The sequence below is a fragment of the Sinocyclocheilus grahami genome, unplaced genomic scaffold (assembly GCF_001515645.1).
Source record: "Sinocyclocheilus grahami isolate Dianchi unplaced genomic scaffold, SAMN03320097.WGS_v1.1 scaffold1857.1, whole genome shotgun sequence".
Taxonomy (NCBI): Eukaryota; Metazoa; Chordata; class Actinopteri; order Cypriniformes; family Cyprinidae; genus Sinocyclocheilus; species Sinocyclocheilus grahami.
In genome coordinates this window covers 42,500-52,801 of record NW_015507036.1, presented here as the reverse complement: position 1 = coordinate 52,801, position 10,302 = coordinate 42,500, and the positions used below count along the sequence as shown (strand labels likewise).

General features: G+C 36.6%; 1 protein-coding gene and 1 pseudogene across 1 annotated transcript; one reads left to right on the top strand and one right to left on the bottom strand.

Moving 5' to 3' along the window:
• Nucleotides 1–223: 223 nt before the first annotated feature.
• On the bottom strand, nt 224–3,060 carry LOC107573061 (B9 domain-containing protein 2). Its single transcript, XM_016259497.1, has 4 exons — nt 2,950–3,060; nt 2,383–2,477; nt 806–931; nt 224–719 (listed from the first exon to the last, which is right to left on the bottom strand). The coding sequence occupies exons 2-4, from the start codon at nt 2,468–2,470 to the stop codon at nt 406–408; spliced, it is 528 nt and encodes a 175-aa protein (XP_016114983.1). The 5' UTR covers nt 2,471–2,477; nt 2,950–3,060; the 3' UTR covers nt 224–405.
• Nucleotides 3,061–7,165: 4,105 nt separating this feature from the next.
• On the top strand, nt 7,166–8,436 carry LOC107573057 (olfactory receptor 52N5-like; annotated as a pseudogene).
• Nucleotides 8,437–10,302: the final 1,866 nt, after the last annotated feature.

The window sequence follows — 10,302 nt, the reverse complement described above, 5'->3', positions numbered from 1 at the left end:
ACTATGTACTGACACTATGTACTTACCTGAACTGCGTCAGGTTTTTCTTTAATAGGACTTTCTCATATCAATCCTTGATGAATGACTTAAAAAAATTTTATTCAGAAATGATCAAAACATCAAAAGAAAATACAATTCTATAAAACATACACTGTGAACAAAAAAAGTGTACAAAATGAAATAAAAAAAGTATTGTTTGAGATCCAGAGAGCAAAAACACATTATCAGTCTGTAGAGATAAATCAATCACTTAACATTTCACTCAACTCCTTGTATAACATACTACATTTTTACATTCACACATACCTTATAGAACTACCTCCTGCTCATTATAACAAAATATTTTGCCTTCTTTTCACTCCATATATCTCTGATCTGAAATGTGTGACAATCTGCAGTCCATTCTCAGCTCTCCACACCATATCTGTCAAAGTGGCGCAGAATAACGCACAGCTCTAGTTCAACTGTGCCCATGCCAACTGTGTGGAGTCTGTATCGGTCTGCGCCACTGTAAATTAGATCTGGCGAGCGCAGCTGTGGACCTCCTCCGACAAACATCTCAGCAAGTTGATCCTGCCAGGATCCCAGCGGTCGCCATGTCACGCACTGCAGACGATGCTGTCCTGGGCTTGATGGTATGTGGATATAACCATAGCCATACAGCTGGCATCGGCCAAAAGAGTCCTGATGCCACACTTGGAGATGAAGCTTTGGCCATCCTAGAAGTAGAAAAAGCCTTTATATATTAAATCATGCCTAAGTGATTATAAACTCTTTCTGCCACTCTAAAACTCAAGACGAATACCTTGTAGACCCTTAGTAGTGTAGTGCAAATCAATGGGATGACTCCAGTATGCCATGTCCCCTGTTTGAGGCATGTCCACTTGAGTCTGGCCTTCCTTCAGTCCAGAAAGAAGTCTCCATGCTCCTCCTGAATGGCATAAAGTGAAAAAGGTTGTAGTACTTCATATTAAGACAAACTTTGGGATGTCAAATAAACATTAAAATAATAATTCATAAAATATTATTTACACCATTAAAATGTAAGACAAACACAATAACTGTCAATAAGATCAGCGTTTTCTGGTCACCACTACAAAGCCCCTAAGTGAATATGGAGATGGGAAAAAATATATGAGATGGGAAGAAAATGTACTCTCTCACAAAATATTTGTGTTCTTTTGCAAAAGCACTGCATTCTGTGTTCTCTCACAAAACATATATGTGACCTGGACCACAAAACTAGTCTCAAGTCGCTTGGATATATTTTTAGCAATAGCCAAAAAAACATTGTATGGGTCAAAATTATAGATTTTTTTTTTATGCCAAAAATCATTAGGATATTAAGTTAAGCATTGCTGCAGCCTGGAATTGAACTGCTGGTTCGTCTGGTCAGAGGAGAACTGGCCCCCCGACTGAGCCTGGTTTCTCCCAAGGTTTTTTCTCCATTCTGTCACCGATGGAGTTTTGGTTCCTTGCCGCTGTCGCCTCTGGCTTGCTTAGTTGGGGACACTTCATTTCCAGCGATATCGTTGACATGATTGCAAAGATATTATTTAAACTGAGCTGGATGTTGACATCACTGAATTCAATGATGAACTGTCTTTAACTGAAAAATGAGTGTTTACTATTGTCATTTTGCATTATTGACACACTATTTTCCTAATTAATGCTGTTCAGTTGCTTTGACACAATCTGTATTGTTAAAAGCGCTATATAAATAAAGGTGACTTGACTTAAGATTATGTTCCATGAAGATATTTTTGAAATTTCCTACTGTAAATATATCAAAACGTAATTTTTGATTAGTAATATGCATTGCTAAGAACTTCATTTGGACAACTTTAAAGGCGATTTTCTCAGTATTTAGATTTTTTTGCACCCTCAGATTCCAGATGTTCAAATAGCTGTATCTCGGCCAAATATTGTCCTATCCTAACAAACCATACATCAATGGAAAGCTTATTTATTCATCTCAATTTTAAAAAATTGACCCTTATGACTGGTTTTGTGGTCCAGGGTCACATATTATTTCAATGTTTTTGCATTCTCCCGCAAAATATTTGTATTCTTTTGCAAAAGTATTGCATTTTGTGTTCTCTCTCAAAACTATTGCGCTCTTCCTCACACCTCATATTGTTATTATTATTATTATTATACATCATTATTACCATCACGAATGTTTTGAGAGTGAAAGCAAAAGTTTTGCAAGTGTTTTTTTTTTCCTGAACACTTTTGGGAGAAAATGCTAAATCATTAAAATACAATTATTTTACATAAAAAAAAAATTCTCTTAATTATCATTACATCCCTTTAGGGGTCCGTAAAACTTCACTTTTTAACAGAGTATAACATACTTCATGATAAAAACAAAAAGGACACCTGTGTGTACACCCCATTTGCAGAAGAGGCTGTTCTGTGGGAATCCGGTGGCCCCAATGATTTGTCCAATTATATGCAATTCTGCCATAAGAGTCCTGAAATATCATTATGCAGTGTGTTAGTTATCACATCCATCTGTTCAAATGGCTCTATAACCAATTTCATACACTGTATTAGCATATTCCACTATTCATATATTTTGAGATTCATACATTTTATGATTTTTTTGTTGTTGCTCCAACATATCTTAACCATTTCTACATGTTTGTGATTTATAATACATACTGTATCGTTTTTAGCATTGACAAACTTCATTAACGTCATACTTCACTGCTATAAACTTTCAGACCCGTTACAAGTTCATTGGGTGCATTAAAACAGGTTTAGATAACAGCTTTAGTTTTCAGTTAAGTCTATCTACTGATATCTAACCCCACCTAACATTAGTCACTAGCGTAAATTAAAACTAACAGATCGCTAACGTTAACTTTAGCCAATTAGAGACCCATTTACACTCGTTTCACAACTCCATTAACAAAGCAGAACAGTTACAATTAACACTCGTACCACAATCACCACAATCGACTCATTGATCGGCAATGCTGGAAAGCGAGCAATAACGCTAATCCAGTAAACTCTCTTCCTGTTTACAGCGCCTTCCTGTCGTCAAGGATGATTTCCTTAGCAACTCACTTCCTCGTGCTCTGTGTTTGTAGATATTCTTAGTTTGACAAGGTTTGTGTCTGCCATCTGGCGGCACGTGCTTGTATTGCATTGCAAGCAAAGAGGAAGAGGCAGTGTTAACATTGCACTTCAATGGAAGTCCTAAGAGTCCTTTCTTGTTTTCTCGTGATCTCAACATAACAACAGTTGTTCTCTAAGTTACACAACTTGAACTGAATATAACTGATGGGGTGAATCACCCCGGACGATGTATAGTGTATATCCACTTTACTGTTCACGTTTGAGACAGAATAAGGACCTTCTTCGTGATTGCTATAATTTGAGCAGTATTGTTCATTACTGACATTTAATTCATAAATTCATAAATGTTAAATGCTTGAATCAATAGACCAATTTAGAGTAGACATCACAGTTACATCACTTGCAGCTGCACGCGCATAGTGGTTGCAGTCAGAAAAACACTGGGAGATAAATGGGTAAAATCCATGGAATAAAAGAAAAAATATATTTTTGTGCCTTTTGATGTCAAGATCGGGATGCAAATAATTTTTTATAGAATACTGTCGTCAAAGACGCCATTTGAAGCTAAACGCAGACGTTTAAATGGACATACTATGGATGAAAACTGCTATGATTACTCTACTTTTAAAGCATAAATTCAATTTAAACAATTGACTACATAATATTCACATATGCTGTTCATAGGGGACGTATTGTATTAACCCCTACAGCTACAGCATGAAATATTATTTAAACCTTACTATTAGAAATATTATTTAAACCTTACTATTAAAATTTTTACATATTTATTTATTTTATCTCACAATTCTGACTTTTTTTCTCGCAAATGCAAGTTTATATCTCCTAATTCGGACTTTATAACTCGATTTAACTCAAAAATAGTGAGTTTGACAAATCTGAGGGGAAAAAAGCCAGAAGAGCTGAGGGGAAAAGAGAGAATGAAGAGTTGTTTTTCATTATTAGAATTGTGAGATATAATCTCGGAATTGCGAGAATAATGTCAGAATTTTGAAATATAAAATCAAATTTACCTTTTTTTTATTCTTTTATTCCATGTCTCCATAGACTGCCACTTGAAAACCGCTCACAACAAACATCATCCCTGTTTCGGATCTGTAAGACTAGCGCACTCTCTAACGTCAATTTTGTTGAATAACGCTGGGTGTCAAGCTCTTGTAATATGCGGAGAACATTTTGAAAATGACATCTAATCAATATAATTTATGATTCTCAGCTGATCACATCTACCTATAGGAATACAACACCTATCGCGGCATTCCTATATTAGCTATATTCAGTATTATTCAGCAGCTTTTCAGCTTGCTCTGGAGCAAATTACCCTCTTCCATCCCCAGCTCCTCCTTTCGCCACAGTCAGGACTTGGCGTTCTGATATTCCTGGCTAATCAGACTCCTTTATCTTGAATAAAGTGTTACACTTAAATATCATTAAGTACATTAATGATATCTGCCTTGTTCTGTTCTGTTAACCCTAGGGGGGTTATTATTGCTGCTCTCCCTGCTCATTCATGACAGGCTGCATGGATGGGCAGGGAGGTTTTTGCCCAGAACAGAACCATACCGCCAAACCAAACTTTATGCTAAGTATCTATCATTTTGACGATAGTGGTCCTGACAGAACTATTGTATGTCCCAACAGATCGTATGTAGCCTAACAGGATGGCCTTTCAAAAAATAAAAACAACTTTTCTTCATTTTACATCTCAATGTGTAACAACTGACACATTGTTTTTCAAAATTTACCGAACCAGATAACAGTGCGGTCAAGATTGAATATGAGACATGTGATGAGAAACCTCCCAAAAGTGTGAAAATATTAGTCATTTTGTGCATTTAGGATACATAAAATGCTAGCTGTATGGGTAAATGTTTTGGCTTAAATTAATCAACTTATATGACAGCTCCACTGAGGTTTAACCAGGTATAACATTATGCAACATTATACTCTTTACATTTGTATTTTGTTAGACAAATGTGACCCTGGACCACAAAACCAGTCTTAAGTCGCTGGGGTATATTTGTAACAATAGCCAAAAATACATTGTATGGGTCAAAATTATAGATTTTTCTGTTATGCCACAAATCATTAGGATATTAAGTAAAGATCATATTCCATTAAAATATTTTTGTAAATTTCCTACTGTAAATATATTAAAACTTAATTTTTGTTTAGTAAAATGCATTGCTAAGAACTTCATTTGGACAACTTTAAAGGCGATTTTCTCAATACTTCGATTTTTTTGCACCCTCAGATTCCAGATTTTCAAATAGTTGTATCTCGGCCAAATATTGTCCTATCATAACAAACCATACATCAATGGAAAGCTTATTTATTCAACTTTAATAAATATAAAATTTATCTATCATGATAAATCTCAATTAAAAAAAAATTAACCCTTATGACTGGTTTTGTGGTCCAGGGTCACAAATGGAGAGTAAAATATGTTCCAGTGCATGTCTGTTACTACACATGTCAACTTCTTAGAACATCCCCTGAAGATGTCATGTTTATTTAATACTTTGATGTTTACATAGTGCACTCAATAACAGCATGTGTCAAACATAAGGTTCTCTTCTCCCTGTGGCCCAAAGTATCCACCTCAGGTAGACATCAATACCACATCTCAAACCCTCAGAGACCACATTTGTACAAATACACAGACAAATAATAAATATTTAATGAGACTCATAATTGAAACACAAGGGACTGTGTGTGAGTGTATTCTGATGTAACCTCCACGATTGACATTATGTGGTTATGAAAGTTCCGATTAACACAGTAAGGGCATATCCTATTTTAACACACATAATAAATAAAGGAAAAATAAAAGACTTAAAAATATATATTTTCTCTCTCTCACACACAGCAGGTGTGAAAGCATACTTTGTTTATACTTCTACTACTAATAATTAATAGGCAAAGAAGTTTAATCTTTTTAGTTTAATCAAATATTGCATAGTACATTAACAACAGTGCTTTCACCTTAAATTCATCACAAGTTAAAGAGCAAAACCTAAACTGTACTGATGACTGAAAGAGGCCTGCAGGAGGACTGTTTTGAGGCCTATGAAACAAGGCATTATAGTGACTGAAAGCACTTATGTTGGCCTTGTCACTCCAAATGCAAATATTCAGTGTAAATGGGATTTTGAATCAAATCAGCGCATTTATATGGACCTATACACATTGGAGATCAAAATCTGACATGAATTACATTAGCACATGCATTTGTGCTACTATGGAATCTAATTTAATATCAAGAAATATTCTCTTTTTCGATGACTCAAATGGAATAAGTTCACAGTACTCAGAAATATTCTTTAAACTTAAATGTTTTAATACAATCAGTTTCCCCAAATGGTTTGAAATTCCTTAAAAGAACAAACATTTGCTGAAAATGTACTCACCCTCAGGCCATCCTAGATGAGATTTGGAGAAATTCAGCATCTCATCACTTGTTCACCATTCCATCCTCTGCAGTGAATGGGTGCCGTCGGAGTTCAAACAACTGCTAAAAACATCACAAAAATCCACAAAGCTCAAGTCAATCAATTAACATCTTGTGAAGCTGCATGTTTGTAAGAAACAAATCCATTCTAAACAGTTCTAAACAAATATGTTGATGGATTTTTTTTAAGTTAAACGGATGGTTAAAAGTTAAATGCCTTTATGATCAATTTGTTTATAACAAACACACAGATTTTCACAGCTTATTCACACACACACGCACGCACGCACATATACACACACACACACGCACGCGCGCACACACACACATGCACGCGCACACACACACACACACACACATAAACCAGCCAGTGTGATTCAATACATAACTTGTGACAAAATATTTGATAATGGTATTTAAAGTGTGATGTTCTAGTGGCACTCAGCACTCATTCTCTCTCTGTGCCTTCAACAACAGTGGCAAGAGAAACCCCTACTGAAGATCTGCAGCATGGAAGAAGGATTTTATACATTACAGTATTATTCTGAATCAGTATTTAATAACAGCATCTGTGGGTCAATGTGATCTCTATGCCTTATGCTTCTGAAGATGTCTAATTTGAATTAATCTAAATCTAACATCACTCAAGTTGTATTGCTGGATCAAACTGTGCCTGTGAAGATGTTCTTGTCTGTGACCTTGTGTGTCATTTTCCCTTATGTCAATGGAGTCATGATATTCCCCTTGCGCAAAAAGACTGTTTTTCAGGAGATGCCCCGCTACATTCTGTTTGGTCACATGCTTTGGGTCGATACGCTTAATCTATTTATGAGTGTAAGAGTGATGCACAATGGCGCCGACGGTGATGGCTGCCTCTGTGGCATGCTCTGCAGTTGTTTTTATGTTTTTGTCAGTTTGTCCTGTCTTTAGTTATATCCCTGCAATCAGTTTCACCAGAGACGAATTGCTGGACATTCGGAAGTACACACCACCCGATATTTCACCGGTTTTCGACTATTCGGATGTTTTGCTGGACATTGTTGTCGGGGGAGCTGCTGCGCTGATTAAGCGCTTCAGGACGTGCAGACGGGGGAAGTCTCGTATGTGTAAACATACCTGGCAATAAAACTCATTCTGATTCTGATTCTGATAATGTTGTTTATATGTGCTGTCAGTAAGATTTCAATTATGAAAAATGTCTGTCTTGTTCTTCTCATTTTTACAACAGCTCTCTTACATGTTTCTGTGCTGAATCTGTCTTAAATGTCACTGGAGAGGTATGTGGCCATCTGATTTCCTATCAGACATGCAGAAATGACCACTTCTGAAAGAACTAAAATGGCCATCAGCGTTGTTTGGATGATGGGTTTGATTCAGCCCCTCTCTGACATGATTATTTTCTATGCTATTGATTTTACGAGTGCAGTGATGAATTCGTTCTGCTCAAGAACTACTCTTTTCAGACTTCAGATATACAGTATAAGAAAATTGAAATGTCTATCACTTGTTTATTCTTTGTGTCTGTGTGTTTTGTTATTATCTTCACTTATGCTTCTATAGCAGCTTTTGCTAAAACAGCCGCCAGTGATAAAATGTCAGCCAAAAAAGTCAACATGACTGTTTTGTTGCATATTTTACAACTGGTTCTCGGTCTTGTATCCCTTTTATTGGAACCCATTTTTGAAGTAATTTATGTTCGTGTTGACCTTAATACTTCAGTAAACTTAATGCATTTTTTCTTTGTAGTCTTTATAATTTTCCCAAGATGTTTAAGTCCTCTTATATATGGCCTGAGAGACGAGAACTTTGGCTGGTCATTTAAATACTACTTCACATTGGGTTTAAAAAGGCAAAACAGATGTAATACAGCAGGAGGTTGAAAAATATAGGTTACTATCTAACTGGTGTTAAACCTATTTAAAATTTTTCTTTAAAATGCTTTACTTGACAATATTGTCTTTCAATTTATTGTGATAAAAAGATAATTCTGTAAAATTGCTAAATTTGAGCTTGTGTGTTCATGTGATGAGATATTGGAGTCCAACCACACTAAAATAACTGCAGCTAACAAACAGATTAAATCTCAGTCAAAAGTTTGTGAAAAACAAGTCCAAAAAGTTTGTACGTTATTTACCCCTAAACGATGCAAATTAGTACCATGTATGCATATTAGTACCTTTTGAATGGGTACCGACGCAGTGACAGCTTTTGTACCTTTTTATTCTTGAGAGTGTATTATATTAATGCATATTAATTGTCACCTTGGAATTATAAGGTTCTATCTGAAAGTTATTCACATTTTCTTATTCTGTAACTTATTTACATTATGTGATTTTTTTTTAACTTGTGTACATTTTAGGACTTTTTATTTAGATAACAAAAATCTATCTATCTACAAAGTATACGGAATGCAAAAACTTTGAAGCTCAATATCTCAAAACCGCTCAGAATGCAGATAGAACTTGATAATTCCAAGGTGGCGATTTACTGCCCGACTTCTTGTTAGTCTGCTTATCATGATAGAAAATATTAGTTAAAGTGAAAGTGACATGACGTGTGGCCAAGTATGGTAACCCATACTTGGAATTTGTACTCTGCATTTAACCCATCCAAATGCACACACACAGTAGTAAGTAGTGAACACACACACACACACACACACACACCGTGAACACACACCCAGAGCAGTGGGCAGCCATTTTTGCTGCGGCGCCCGGGGGAGCAATTGGGGGTTTGGTGCCTTGCTCAAGGGTCTCACCACAGTTGTGGTTACTGAAGATTAAAGAGAGTGCTGTATATTCATTACCCTCACCTCCAATTCTTGCCGGTACTGAGACTTACCTTTAGGTTACAAGTCAACTCTCTAACCATTAGGCCACGACTGCCCCCAGTACTTAATACTTCAGTCCTTTTTCACTGTCAGTGATGGTGCCAGTTGCATTTGCATGAAACAAGAGCAAGCGAGTCTATGGAGTGATATGAGAGACATGTCATATAAAGATGGTTTCAGTTAACAAAATGAGTGGTCTGATATAGCCTGCATTTTTGCCATGCATGATATTTAATCACTGAATGCCACGATTGACCAGTCAGAAGTATTCCAGAAAATAAATATTAAAACAATCTATTAAAACTTATTCAATTCTGTTAATACACAAATGAGAGGATATATAAAAATATTAAAGGGGTCATATGATGTGATTTCAATTTTTCCTTTCTCTTTGGAGTGTTACAAGCTCTTGGTGCATAAAGAAGATCTGTAAAGTTGCAAAGACTAAAGTCTCAAATCCAAAGAGATATTCTTTATAAAAGTTCAGAGTCAGCCACACCTACCTAAAATGGCTCGTTCTAACACGCCCCCACATATCTACCTCACTATGTGGGAAGATTTGCATAACGCCGCCCAAATGTTCACGTAAAGAAAGAAGGCGTAACTTTTATTCTCGCTGTAGTATTGTTGACGCTGCAGCCATGACGTGAAGACGTTGTGTTTCATTGTGAAAGCGAAACTACTTTGTTTGGTCTTCCAAAAGAGGACGATATCTGCTTCGTCATGCCTAGAGCTGATCTGTGCTGGTCGCTGAGGGAATACATCAACTTTCACCGTGGACTAAGCGGAGTGCAGCCCGGGGTCGTCACATGTGGTTGCCGCTCGCCGTTCTCGACCCCGCCGCCTCAGCTCACTCTAGCCCGGCCTCAGCTCACGCTAAGCCGGGGCTTCTGCTCACGCTAGCCCAGCCTCAGCT